Here is a 14,727-nt window from a genome sequence, read left to right on the forward strand (position 1 = left end):
CCAGAACCAGGGTGATGGAGAGGGGACGGAGGCCAGCTTCCAGGAGATGGGGGAGCAGGAAGCCGACAGATAGAAGGCTTTACTCCATGCAGGGGAGTTAGGGGGTAAGTCAGGGACAGTGTAAATACACCAGCAAGCCCATTTGTTAACCCCAGGCCCCCAAGTTGTTGAGGGACAATGAAGTGTTCAAAGTGCATCCGCCTGGCTCAGCTGAGAGGAGCCTGTAATAACACAAACACTGTGCATTGATTTCAGCAAAATTATGACACAGCTAAATTAGGGCGGTGGAGCGGAAGCTAGCGTGTGAGCGTGTGTTTTGGGCAGGTACACGTGGCAGCAAGCCAACAGGGACGTCTGAACCCAAGGAAGTGGAGAGAGAGCCGTTATGTAAGTGAGCCACTCAGTGAACTGAGCACAGTCCCACCAGCACCTCCACTGCAGGGAGAGCTGGTAGGGGCAGCTCTGAGGAGCAGGAGGCTGGGGGTGGGGGGCGGGTGCCAGCCACGGGCTGCTAATTTCGTTACAAGCTTGGGGTAGCCCATGCCTCTTAAGTCTGGCACAGGTGACTTTAACCCTTTTGTCCCAGCTAATTACATTTTATCAGGTACAAAATCGTCCCCAGCTTCCTCTGGGTTCCTTGCCACGTGATACATCTTTTGCGTTCTTTCATTTTCAGCTTTTCTTCTCTGTTTAAGTCTGCCTCTTGCAGACATACATGAAGGACCCTTCCCCTAAACTTTCTTCTGGTGATTATGTTAACCTATTTGTACTTCTTGTAATCAGTTTCATTGGGGCTAATTTCTGTCATTGTATTTTCTATTTTCCATTTACTATACTTTCATTTGTGTCTCTTTTTCTCCCCAGCTCTCCAGTTACAGACTGAGCTTTCATAAGCTTTTGCTCTTATGGGGTTGCCTTTAGCATAAACCTTTTTCATGCTGGTATGATCTTACTTATTATTGTAGATGCATCAGTGTTGCCATTTCCCCAACAAGACTTGCACGTGGCATGCGCTCGGGTCCTCTGGTCCCCACACCCCTCCCACGCACACACTTGTACAGAAGTTGAATCCCGGATGGCAAAGATTCTAGTCTCTGTTCTTAACTTGTTAAAAGACTCCCCTTTAACGTTTACTGGGATTTGGCCACCGTCCTTGCTCTGTCTTGTAGCCCAGATGTGTTTCTCTTCGAGTGCTTCCCTGAAAGTGCTTTCCTTGTGGGTCTGGGTGTGAAATTGCCCTTGGTCCCCTGCTTGCTGGGATGTTGTTGTGCCTTCACATCTGGATAGTAACGGGGCTGAATATACAATTTTAGCTTCAAAGTTTTTATCCTTCAATCTTCATACATTGTTCGCAGCATCCTTGCGGCTGCTGGTGTGGAGAAGTCTTGGGGTTCCCGTCGTTTCCGGCATTCTCTTGCAGCTTTGGGATTCTTTCTTTGGCTTTGATGTTCTTAAATGTCACTGAGTTGTTTGCCTGGGTCACCTGTGTGGTGCTCTGTGCTCTGTCCATCTGAGCTCTTCTGTCTTCAGTCTGGACACCTTATTTCCATCGTTCATCCAACTTCGTCCCCTCCACGTCACTGCTTCACCTCCCGGAGCTGCGGTTGCACAGGTGCTAGCCCTTCTGTGTCGTCCTCCCCTTCGGCTTCCCTTATGTGCCGTTTTCTCCTGCCTGCCTTAGTGGGCGGTGGACCTGTCACTACAAACCCCCCAATGGTTTTCTCCCTTTGTGCAGTGTTCATTCCTAGTATTTCCCGTTGATTTGTTTGTACTGTTTCTTGTTCTTGTTTTATTTTGCTGATAGCTTTCCTAATCCCCTTATATACATGTATTTAAAATCACGCTTGGCTCAGCTCTTAGGTGTCTGCTTTGTGCTGCCCATGGGCTTGGCGTGCACCAGGCTCCTGTGCGCCCCGTGCCTGCCGGTGTCTGACCCCAGCTCCTCCCATGAGCTGTGTGCTGGCTGAGGGTCGAAGGCTGGAGAAAGGGGAGGGGAAGGCCTGGGTGGGAGTTTGCGTCCCCTTTAGAAAGGAGTACAGTGGGACGGCCCCAGCCTGGGGTTTGTACCAGAAGAGAAGGAGGGGTGGGTGCCTGGAGGGCGGCTCAGCTGCTCCCACTCCAGCCAGCCCTGCCCCTCTTGTCGGGCCCCTGTTGTCCCACCAGGCAGAGACTGTCCCCAGGCCACCTGGAGGGGTAGCAGCAGGACATAAAACGGATTTCTTCCACCTGTTCTCCGCTTCCCCAAAGCCCCTGCAGGCTGCAAGCTCCAGTCTCCTCCTCACCCCAGCCCAGGCAGCCTTGGGCTAATGGGAGGAGCCCAGGGGCCCACCTGCCCATCTTTGTGGCCCCACTACCTCAGCCAATTGCATTGTTCAAGAACTGCTCTCAAGTGCTGTAGCTGCTTCATGGCAGAGAGTCAAGCCAGAGTGTACTGTTTGTGGGATCTATAAACAGCCAGTTGTTCCGCTCCCCCAGCAGGAACGCCGCTCGCACGCACACTGGCCGCAGAGAGGCCCAGTGAGTGATCTGGCTCCAGGAGGCTGAGCCAGCCTGCCCGACACCCCCGAGTCAGTGCCCGCTCACTCACTGGGCTCGCGTGACTAGCAAGCAGGCTTTGGCCTCGTGTTGTTGCTTGGTGACCTTGGCAACAGCTCTCAGGGGAGTGCTCTGCTCCCCGCTGCCCTTTACTCTGGGAGGAGCAACGAGGGGCTGTGAGAATTGTTCCTTTTCCCTCTTTTTTTCCCCTGCCGTGACCTTGACAAAACCATCTCTGAAGTACTTGCTGGCTTTTTCTTTGCCACAGAACTGGAAGAGATCGGGGGGTATTCAAAGGGTTGACCAAAGGAAGCCCTTGCTTTCACAGAGGTCCCTTTTTCCTGGAGAAGGGCTGCCGGTGGCAACAGTGTCTGTGGCCGAGCCGGGTGGGAGGCACTGGCACCTCGGACCCTCGCCCTGAAGTGGCAGGTGCACGTTTCGTGACTTTCAGTAATTGAATGTAGATGTGATTATTTTCCCCTTAAAAAAATGCAGTCTTCAGCTTGGGGCCAAATCCTGTTTTCCACTTGGAAAAGTGATCTCATTTTCCATGTACCATGTTTAAAAAAAACGCACACACAAAACTCTTGCAGGATTAAAAAGAGAGGGGGAGAGAAAACAAACAAACGCTCGCGATGCATATTTGAAGGATGGTCCCACATGTGTAAAAGTATTTGGCGCGAAGACTCTGGACCAGAAAGCCAGTCCGATATTGAATCCATATGACTCGGCACACAGCACTTTATGGTCTTTCTTCTTTTTTTAAATTTCTGCTTTGTGAGTTAAAATTAAGGTTGTTTTGGTTGTGACTAATCTCATAAAATCTTTTTTAAGAAGGCATTTTATATGCTCAAGCCTTGAGCATTTCTTTGGTCTTTGAACTATTATTAGTAGGACATCAGTATGCGGCAACCTTGGCATTGGGAGAAGCTGTGGGGGAGCTGGTGCCCTGCCCAGGCGCCTGCCACCTCCTCCCAGAGTTGCTGGGCACGGAGGATGGGGCTGCCCTGGCCCTGCAGGTGGCTGTGCCCCTTCGGCGTGCCCAGGGGTTGGACCTGGGGTCCCTCAAGGTCACTACTGCCCAGCACTCATGGGTGATTGGACCCTGACCGCTATCCTTTTAGCATATGTTCCCTGGACCACATGGCCTACAGGTTACATCAGGTTTTCACTTTTTGGTGATTTGCTGTGATGGCAAACAGTTGCTCTAATAGTCTATTCGAATTGATACTTCTTCTTCTAAGAACCCCTGGGTGGACTCCAGCATCGCCCCACCGTATGGCTGCCCAGATTCTGGGGACAAGGCTGCGGGGGCCTGATGGAGTGGGTGTTGGACAGGCAGCCTGCAGGGTCCCCCATCCCAGCGTGCTGTTGCGGGCTCCTGATAAGCCGGGAGCCGCTGTGGGGATAGCACTCCAGCCACTGAGCACCTGTGGGAGCCAGGCATTGGGCTCTCCTGATCTGAGTGTGCCCCCGTCACCACCTGGGAAGTGAGTGGTACCAGCCCTGTCCTCCCTGCCCAGGCCCTGAAACCCACATCCTCCATCAGCACCGGCCCTGGAGCCTCAGCTGGGCCCAGGTCCCGAGGAGCGTGGAGCAGGAGCGCTTTGTGCACGCATTCCGATCAAGTCCAGCCGAGCAGGAGCTCCAGGGCTTCCGAGAAGCAGCACGTTGAGGCCATGACAGGATGGATTCGAGGTGCAGGCTGAGTGCCATCTGTCCTTTTCAAAAGACGTCCAGCTCTGCAGGTTGACCGTGTGTTTAAACCTCATTACGGGCCTCTCTTATTCCAGGCAGGGCGTCAGGGAAGAGCAAAGTGTTGTCAAAATGGATTTCAGGCTTATCTCAGATACCTTCCTTCTTGACGATGTGCTCCCTGTCTTACTGGTCCCGACATGGTCACCCCAGCATCACATACAGTAGCCAGGAGTGGAAGCAACCTCGGTGTCCATGGATGGATGAATGGAGAAGCGCAATGTGGCCCAGCCGCACACTGGAAGGGCACTGTGTCCTGAAGGAGAAAGGACATTCTGACACACGCTGCAGTGTGGACGAGCCTTGAGCGCGTGGTGCTGAGTGAGATCGACTGGTTCGAGAAGAACACATCCTGTGCGATTCCACTAATTTGAGGTCCCCGGATCCATCACACTCACAGAGACAGAAAGCAGCAGGGAAGGCACAGGGCTGGGGAAGGGGGTGGGGGGTTAGCGTGTGATGGGCGCGCAGCCTCAATCTGGGGACGTGGGAAAGTTCTGGAGAGGACAGTGGATGTGGCCGCACGGCCATGTGAAGGTGCCTAATGCCAGCAAACTGTGCACTCAGAAATGGTTAAAATGCTGGGTTTTATCTTATGCATATTTTACCACAATTTTTTAAAAATTGAGTTAAAAATTGTCATTAAAAATGTACTGCCTTGGCTGGGCCAGCAGTCTGAGGGACACAGAAATGTGGACCCCGGTGGGTCACAGACTAGTCGCAGGTGTTGACAGTAAAGGTGCTTTAGGAAAACCTCCGAGCTGGTGAGAGAGGATGAGACAGTCTTAGATGTTTAGGTAAAATGTCTCTGAGGTGGCCCAGGACTCGGTGTGGGGCATGGACATCCAAAGTCACTGACTGCCAGGCAGGGGAGACCAGCCTGCAAGAACAGGACTCACCTGCTTGGGGAAACACCCGTGCGATGCGGCTTCCACAGCCCCCGCACACCCCGGGTTGGGTCCTGGCGTCCGACCACTGGGCTGGGGAAGAGCTGTGTCCTGTCTGTACTCACCAGACTAGACAATTGGGTCTTTTGTTAGATGATGAAAACAAGTAAATCTTTTGCCCTGGCCTGTGTGGCTCGGTTGGGGGGAACGTGTCCTGTACACTGAAAGGCTGTGGGTTCGATTCCTGGTCAGAGCACATACCTAAGTTGCAGGTTTGATCCCCAGTCAGAGCACGAATGGGAGGCTACTGATCAAAGTTTCTCCCCCTCTTCCCCACTCTTTCTCTCTTTCTCACACATTCTCTTTTTTCCCCCTCTCCCTGCCTTCCTCTCTCTTTAGAAGCAATGAAAAAAAAATGCTCTCTGATGAGGACTAAAAAATAAACAAACCAATCAGATCTCAGATGTTTCACAGATTTCCCCCCCCAAGAAATACTGTGTGTCTCAGAACAGAGGCACTGGGGAGACTCTGGCACATTGAGCCTCAGGACAGACCCAGTAGGACGAGGTTCGGGCAGACACTACCTGTCCCTCTCGGAGATGTCAGGACAGTGGGACCAGGCACGTCTCCATGGAGCCGCACAGAAATTGAAGTGACAAATGACACAGTCTGTTTAGTTCCTGGAGATGTTGTGGTGGACACTGACATTGCACGGGTCAGTTTCCTGTTCTTTAGAAGTACATCGGACTCCAGGGGTCGATGGCTGATAATGGGCTTTGTGGTGATATGTGGCCATTGTCTCAGGCTGCAAGTGGCTGCTGCAGCTGCGGTGCCGGTGCCGTGTGAGCTGGGATTTCTTGCTCCAAAAACTCAGCACAAAGTCTAAATCACATTGTGAAGTCACTGCCCTGGTGTTTGCACCTCTGTGTCGGGACAATTATCTGGAACTTTGAAACAAGCCAACGGCTCCGGTGGCACATCCTTTCCATTCAGGGATCATCCAGGGATTGAGTTTTGCCTCTCCCGGCAACCGTGACCGGACTGCTTCCCTCTCGAGTAAAACTTTGACACGAGCTCATTTTATGTTTTCATGAGCATCACGTCTTATCTTTTCGGAATCGTCTCTTAATGGTCGGAAGTACTGGAATGAGACAGCAGTCAGGGTTCACGTTCCCAGCCACATAACCAACTGTCCCAGGTACATTTGTGCAAAAGACTCTCCTTTCCCCATTGGATTGACCCAGCACCTCTGCGGAAGATGGCTTGTCTGTCCTTACACCAAGTGGCCTTAATCACCGCTCCTTTAGAGTCAGCTCGGGAGGCAACCAGCAAAGCCCTACAGTGCTGTCCCAACTCCACGGAGTCTTTCAGTCAGGAACCTGCACATCCATGCACTTGGGCTCCTCTCTGCACTGTCATCGCTTTCAGCACGTAGGTCTTGCACATGTTTTATTAGATTTGTTACTAGGTTTAAAAATTGTTTTCATCTGCGCTTGGAGTTTTCTCTGTGAAATAGTTGTGATTACAAATTTAATTTGTTTGATAGATACTGGGCTATTTAGATATTCTAGTTCTTATATCACTTTTCTGAGTGTTTTTCAAGGAATCTATCCATTTCACTCAACTTGTTTAGTTTATTGAATATCAATCTTAATATTTCTTACTATCCTTTTAATGTCTACAGGATCTGTAATGATACAGTCTTTAAAATTCCTGGCATCAGTAATTTGTATTTTTCTTGATCAAGCTTTAAAGAACCGAATTTCGACTTTATTGATGACCTTCATTATGTGACTGCTTTAGACAGCTGTCCTCCACTTTTGCTCTTATTCTCACTTTTCCTTCCTTCCGCTTACCATGGATTTCATTGGCTTCTCTCCCTGGTTTCTTGAGGGGGAGTCTACACTTTACCTTTTGAAACGTTGGTGTTGGGCTCACTGGGACTTCGTGCTGCCTGTTCTGCACCAGTGTCCGTGTCCTTGTCATGCTGAGGGGCGCGGGTTGTGCAGTTTTGCTCATTCTTGTTGCTCTCCATCACTTTTTAGAAGCGTGGGGGTTGGATCTAGGTGACTGCCATTTATCCTAGAGTATCTTCAGGATCAGTAACTTAAAAGTTCTTTGAAGTTGATATTTGTAAACCCTAATGGAAAAATTAGCACATGACCTGCATGGACAGTTTGCCGGAGAAGAAATACGAGTTACTGACGACTGTATGAAATGTTGTCAATCTCACTGATAATGACAGAGATGAAAAGCACAATAGTGGTAAAGTACTTTAGTGCTTATCAAATTGGCAAAGGTTTAAAAAAAGAAAAGAAGAAAGTATCCAGATGGTCAAGAATTAAATGAGTATTATGATACACCGCAGATGGCTACAGACTTCATGGAAATTCAAGTCTCTAAATGTCTGCATTTTAAAGATATAGATGGAAATATTTATGAACTCCGCTGTCCAGATGTGTCAGCCTCCCTCACCTCCGGCTTCTGCACCGGCAGAGTGGAGTCCACCTGTTCCCGTCTCACGGGGGTGACGTGAAATTGAGTGAGATGTGTCATGTGTGATGCCTCCCACTCATAAGGACCTACCCGGCATGTACTGCCCTTACTTTGTCATGGTGACGGGCATGATGATGGAGAAGACAGACAGACAGACAGGCAGGCAGGCAGCAGATAGACAGATGGCAGAATGCTCGTCGGTCCTGCCGTTAGGCGTGGTGGTCTCCCATGCATCTTCAGTGGTGACGGTTTGGGGAAGCCACTGTAGGATGGACAGCCCAGAGGGCTTGCTTGACAAGTGAAGGGAGACTTTAAGTCGAGTACAGCAGCCACAGGCCCTACTTTTCCCTGCACACACAAAGTCCACAGTAATTATGGATATAACAGATTTAACCATCACAGTAGCATTGTGAATGACATGCACTAACAAATTTAAAATCAAGATGAATAGATTCATTGTTATAAAATATCTTAAGATGCCAGAATTTATATAAGAAAAAAAATTTAACCACAATATGCTAACAACCATTAAATAAATGACATAGTACAGAAATCTACCCATTTTTTAAAAAGATTCTTATTTATTTTATTTTTAGAGAGGGAAGGGAGGGAAATAGAGAGAGAGAGAGAAACATCAGTGTGTGGTTGCTGGGGGTCATAGCCTGCAACCCAGGCATGTACCCTGACTGGGAATCGAACCTGCGACACTTTGGATCACAGAAATCTACCCATTTTTACCTCCCATCTCCCTGGAATGTGCCCAGACTGAATGATCTAAGAGATGGGGGGAACCAAATTCTCAAGAAACCCCTGAAGCTTGTCTTAAATAAGTGGGTCCAGAAAAATGAAAGAAGGGGGAAGGGGCCTTACTCACATTTGATAATTACATATCCTTGACACATAAATGAGAAAAGCATAAAGTCTGGTTTTTCATTAAATGTTGCATATATTTATGAATAACTCCCAAATGAAATGAATCAATTCATAGCATATAAAGTTATGATCAGATGAGTTTACCCTATGTGTGCCAGAATGATTCTGTTTTTTAAAATCCTTATCCATTGATGTTTATTGATTTGAGAGAGAGATAGAGGGAGAGAGAACTATCAATGTGAGAGAGAAACATACATACCCTGACCGGGGATTGAACCTGCAACTTCTGGTGTATGGGACAATACTCCAACCAACTGAGCCATCCTGCTAGGGCAGAATGATTCTTCATCAGCAAATCTATCCCTGTAATTGACCACATTAATAGATCAACAAAAATTCATTTGTGATTATTTCCATCAATATAGAAATAACATTTGATGGAGTTCAATGCTTTTCCTGATTAAAAATTGTTTAAAAAAACGACTACACAGCAATGAAGAAGATGGGGAAGTCACACAGGTGAAATGAAAGAAAACCCCTGTTTTGTTTCAGGTACTGATGGCATGCCATCTTTTCATGATGAAGTTTTCATTTTATAAAACAACTTTCATAACCATCACAAAAACAAGAGCTCAAGTCTTGAGCCTTACAAACCGTGACCAAGTTCCCATGTCACCTGCTGACTTGGGACCTGTTGCAAGACGGTCATGAATAAAGAGCAGCCACTTCTGGGGATTGTGAATACAGACTACAAAACAGGGAGAGAGGTGGAAGTCTCAAGCAGAAATGACGCTTGCACTTTTTTCTTTTGAGTGATTACATGCATGTATCTTGGAGCCAACTCAACTTTTGTTTCTTCCAGTCCCTGGACGGCTTTGCTCTGGTCGTGAGCGCAGAAGGAGTGATATTTTATGCCTCGGCCACAATCGCAGACTACCTGGGCTTCCACCAGGTAAGCACAGCTCTTGCGCCTGCCGCATGACAGCTTCTGTTCCCTGTGAATGCTCATTGTCTTCGAAGTTTAAACATCTCCAAAATCAAGCTTTCCTTATCACAGAGGTTTTATCAGGTACGGATTTCCACAGCCCACCTTTGTCTGGGGCTCAGTCATGGCCACAGGCATGACAGTGTCCAGGGCGTCCCAAGTCGGAGGGGCAACAGTGACCGTGCTGACTGTGGCATGGTTCCCATGCCTGTCACTCTCTGGCGAGTCCTCACCAGCAGCACCGATGCCTTAAACGTCAGGACAGAGTGTGTTCTGGAAATGCCCTCACTGAGGCACTGATAATCCATATGGAATGTTCCCACAGACCAGCCAGGGGTTGGTTCCAGGCATCGGGGCCAAGAGCTGCTGCTGAGGCCATCAAATGCTGGGACCTGGAGGGCGACTTCTCCGAGAAAAGGAGCAATGAGAAGTCCCATTCCCGCCCAGGAAGGGAAAAGGAAACTTCCCCGCATGGCCTTTGGGAAGGGAAAGAAGTCTCTTGTGAGAAATCCAAACCCCCCAAATGACTTACACTCCCACGGAGTGCAGACTCCTGGGACTTGGGGGAGGAGTCCACAGCATGAAATCACAACCCCCTGGGAAGCCCCGACCTGTAAGGGGCCGGCATGCTCCCTGAGGACTCATGATAACAGTGGATCAGAGCAAGAGCAAAACAGAACTTTGAAAACGAAGACTACGGTGTGTCAGTCAGTCAGTCAGGGTCCTGTCCGGGGTGGAAACTGTGCAGTGATTGGAACAGTTAATGTAAAGAATTGCTGTACATTTATGTAAAGATTTGTTAAGTGGTAATACAGGTTAGCAATAAGGGAGAACAGACATGGGCACACACAGTGGGTGGAGGACGGCAGTGCCCCCAGCACCGAGGCTGGGTGTCCAGGCGAGCAAATTTTAGAGACCTCTCCTCACTGTCGTGTGAGGTGAGGCCTTGGCCCCTGGGTAGAGAAATCCCCCCAGGTGCTCCCGGCCAGGGCTGGCCAGGAGGAAACTGTCCACAGGGTTGCTGGCGGGACTCGAGGAGACTGCCTTTGGTGGCTGCTCCTCGGGAGGCCGCTGGGAGCTCCTGATACTTGAGGGGATGGACCTCCCCCTGCAGAGCCGGAAGCACCATTTCTGGCCAAGGGGAGACATTGGTAGGACCTAGGATCAGAGCAGAGCCGTGAAAGGGGGGTTTGGAGCCAAGAGGCAAGTGGTGAAGTTAGCAGCAAAAATCTCACTGGACGGGCAGAGCACCCAGGAGGTGCCTGGAAAAGAGAGGGATGGTGGAGCCGGGATTTGAGAACGTGGGTCTTTGGCACATCAGGAGAGTTAAAGATACATTCAAGTCTGCCTGAGGCCCCTGAGGCTGAGGAAGTGTTCAGTCCGATTTCTGCAGAAACTGTCATTTTGAATGCTTGCAGAACTGAAGTGGCTGCCACCCCACCATGATGCTGAGGAGCAGTCTCTCTTACACCTTCCTCTCAGTTTGCTTTCCTACAACCTGGACCCAAGGACCGGATGACCACCATGCCCTGTCCTGACGAGGCTTCCTTCTCACAGTCCCCAGGGTAGTCCTTCAGCAGTCCATGTGTCCACAGTAGGACTCCCCATCCCCTCGGCTTCTCATGTAGCCAATCGCATGGCCTGGGTGGGACCTGGCAGCACGTGGAGGTGTGGCCCCTGAGGGACCCCATGGGACGGCCACTATGTCCCATGAGTGAGTGAGTGAAGTGCGGTGGGTGAGACCTCCATGAGGCGTTCCCAGGCTGCATGTCAGAGCCTGGGCTCTGTCGTCTTGGCTGTTAGGTGGCTGCTCTGAGCCTTGTTTTGTTCCTGCACATGAAGGGGTAGCAGTGGTGTCCACAGCCAAGGTAGCTCCTGGGACCACACAGGTCCCCATACATACAGAGCACTGGGAAGGGCATTGGTGTCTGTGATACTTGTGAGAGGTGTCCCCACCACCAGCCCTGCTGCCAGAGGTGTTTCACCTCTTGTCACATATACCCCACCTGAAGTATGTGTGACAAGAGCTCTGTCACCACGTCCATCTCCTGGAGACCCCTGGCTCAGGGAGGTGGGTAGTGATGAGTAATGAGTCTCTCATCCCTAGGATGATACAAACACCAGGCATGGCCAGCTGAGCCCTGATGCCTTCCCTCTCCACAGTCCCATCCTCTATGCCACAGTGGCTCTGGGGCGCCTCATTTACACAGTGTTGACTCCACCCCTAAGGGACCAGTAGATTGATGGGCATGGCCGGGGGCAGTGGCTCCCTCATCGAGGGGTCCACTGACGCTGAGCAGAGCTCACAGGGCCACTGGTGGACCCTGTGAGGATGTGGACATGGCTCGATTCCAGCCCCAGGTGGCGAAGCTTTCAACTGACTCTCCACCATTGCTTGCACAGGGCCTGCATCCAGAGAAACGTGCTTTGGTCTGCCTTGCTGTGCTATCACCAGAGTCGCCCTGTGAATTCTTTAGCCGTAACTGCAGGATCTCAGCATAGGCTTCAGCTGGGCGGTCCAGGCAGGGGTCCTGTGGGGCAGGCAGCCTTGATTCCAGGTCTGAACGTGTCTTGAAGCTTGATTATTTCCCGCCAAAGTTAGAAATAAAAAAAAAAAGTTTTGCCTTTTATTATATTGTTTCTAAATGCCATTAAATTAACTCTTAATTTATGCAAAATATTTCATAAAATATTAGAACAGCTTTCTGCTACTGTGAGCTTCTTATACAAAATGCTTTCCAAAGTCAGGAGCCAGATTCTTCCTGTCACCACCGTTGTTCGTGTTCAAGTCCAGCACGTTTGGTGATGAATACATGGGTTAAGACATATATTGCCATTGCCATCGACACTTATTGATTGAAGAAGTCGTCTGTTGTCTTAAAGGCCAGTAGCTGGGGCAGGCTGTCCCCCCGTGAGCCGGGTGCCGGCTGGAACTCGTTGATCGGAGCATATGTGTGGGTCACAGATGCACACCCACTTTGCACCAAGAAGTGAAGGTGATGACCGCTAGGATGAGGACTTTGTTAAAGAAACGCTTTTAGTCTGAACTCCGTAAATTATGGGTTAGAGCTAAACTGGTGACTGCTTTTACTTGATCAAAGTTGTGTTTTTGTCCATTTGGATAATTGTTACATTATTCTCTCCTCTCCTCACATTTTCCCACCATTCATGTTTCTTGACTTGGCTTCGTCAGCCTCAAAATCTAGGAAGTTGAAGAAGACACAGGGCGATCAGACACGCCACACTGCTTATGACGGCACAGACCCTGTCTCCTCACACTGAAAAACAGTCCCATGTAATGTCTCCAAATGTGCCTTAGCCAGAAATTCCTTTTCCAGCTTTATCATGCCCTTCTCTGAGTTAGTCTGTCCCGTTTTGATGGAGCCACCGATCCATAGCTTGCATGTGAATTCCGCACATCCCTCTCGTGACAGCGATGAACGAACGGGGCACCCAGGGGGACCTGTGGGCGGCTCACCGCCTTCTGGGGTCTATAAAGTGCTGGGGTCACAGACTAAAACTCGTGAGAGAACGAGATGAACCGCAGCGAGAGCCATGACCACCCAGTGCTCAGAGGTCAGCATAAGCTTTTTCTTAATCAAAACCATAGAGGGAAAAATGCCGTCCCTCTGCAACTGGATGGAAAAACACCAAATTCTCGGTAATGATGCAACCATGCAAAAAACATAAAACATTCTTTAAAGAAATTAAAGAAGACCCAGATAAGTTAAGGGATACGTCAAATTCATGAATTGGAGGACCCAGTATTATTATAAAGATGTCAGATCAAGTTACAGAATTAAGGACATTACCACCAAAAAATCAGCAGCTTCCCTGGAAATTGACAAGCTAATTGGAAGTGTGGAGCGATCTGAGCGGAGGGAGGGGGTGGGGGCGACTCTGGGGGACGTATGATCCTGGACACAAGGCTTCCTGCAAAGCCCAGCAGTTAAGACAGTGTGGCCTCAGCACAAGGACAAATAGACCCACGGGAGAACGGGAAGTCAGAGAAGATGTGTGTGCGTGGATGGGGTGTACGGTAAAGGCAGCACTGCCCACAGTGGGGACATGGTGGTCTTGCCGATAAATACAGCTGGGTGAACTGGATCCACTGCCAGAAAAACGAATCTTGGCTCCTGCCTCACACCATACCCAGTAAATACCAGGTAGGTGGTAGACGTTTCTAGAAGAAAACTAAGGGCAGAGTTAGGATATCTGTAAGGAAAGACTTCTTAGGACAAAACCCCATCTCTGAGAAAAGATTGCTGAATTAAACTGAGTTGGATCCACGGGGAGAGCAGGAAGGCAGGCCAGGGAGTGGAAACGTTTGCCATGGAGCACACCCAACAGAGCCCTCGTGTCCAGAACAGACACAGAACACTGACAACTCCGCACGCTATTCCATGGAAAACGGAGAAAAAGACACAAATGGGCAACATGCACGCACACACATGACACATGCACACACACATCTGAAGACCAATAAATACACGAGATGCTCAAGTTCCTTAGAGTTTACGACGTGCAAATTAAAACCACACGAAGAAACCCTGACACATTCGCCACAGTGGCTCGAGAAAGAAAGGCTGAAGGGCCGGCTGTTGGCCAGAACGTAAAACAACTGAACTTTCACACTCGCCACAACGGGAGTGTGTGTGTATACACTCACTTTGGGAAGCCGTTTGGCATTAGATACTGACGCTGAACCTCGGCCACCGAGACCACGTAATTCCACTCCTGGGTGTGCCCTCGCAGACCCGGCAGTGTCAAGTGTACGGCCCGGACGGGAAACGGGAAATGGCCCAGATGTCCGTCAGCAGGGAGGGGATTGGCCAGAGGTGGGGTGTCCATGCAGTGACACCCGTACAACACTGGGAATGGAAACTGCCCCGCACACCACATGGGGCAATGGACGGGCACCAGAGAGCACGGCAGCCATCGGCACCGTGACTGCCTGGGGAGGAGGGGGAGAGAGGAGGGGAGGGGCCTCTGAGGCACTGTTGGTATCCTGTTTCCCGACTGGGGGGCGGTCACACCGGGAACTCATCAAGCTGTATATTTATGATTCGGGCACTTTTCAGCCTATATGTTATGCTTGAATTATGAAAGTTTTTTAGGAAAACATCCCTGAGGGAAGTGTACTTGTGATCACAGAGCTTCCAGGTAAGGTGAGAGCCATCAGGTGAGCCGGAAGCC

At 49.9% G+C, this 14,727-nt stretch overlaps 1 protein-coding gene across 2 annotated transcripts in view; it reads left to right on the top strand.

Moving 5' to 3' along the window:
- The window catches only part of AHRR (aryl-hydrocarbon receptor repressor), an 81,969-nt gene that overhangs the window by 54,019 nt on the left and 13,223 nt on the right, over positions 1-14,727 (top strand). For both annotated transcript variants that reach the window (XM_045848035.1, XM_045848036.1), the window contains exon 5: positions 9,409-9,498. In XM_045848035.1, the coding sequence (XP_045703991.1) occupies positions 9,409-9,498 (90 nt within the window). The remainder of the gene's footprint in view (positions 1-9,408; positions 9,499-14,727) is intronic.

Source organism: Phyllostomus hastatus, unplaced genomic scaffold (assembly GCF_019186645.2).
Source record: "Phyllostomus hastatus isolate PE091 unplaced genomic scaffold, TTU_PhHast_1.1 phas_contig_58, whole genome shotgun sequence".
NCBI classification, from domain to species: Eukaryota; Metazoa; Chordata; class Mammalia; order Chiroptera; family Phyllostomidae; genus Phyllostomus; species Phyllostomus hastatus.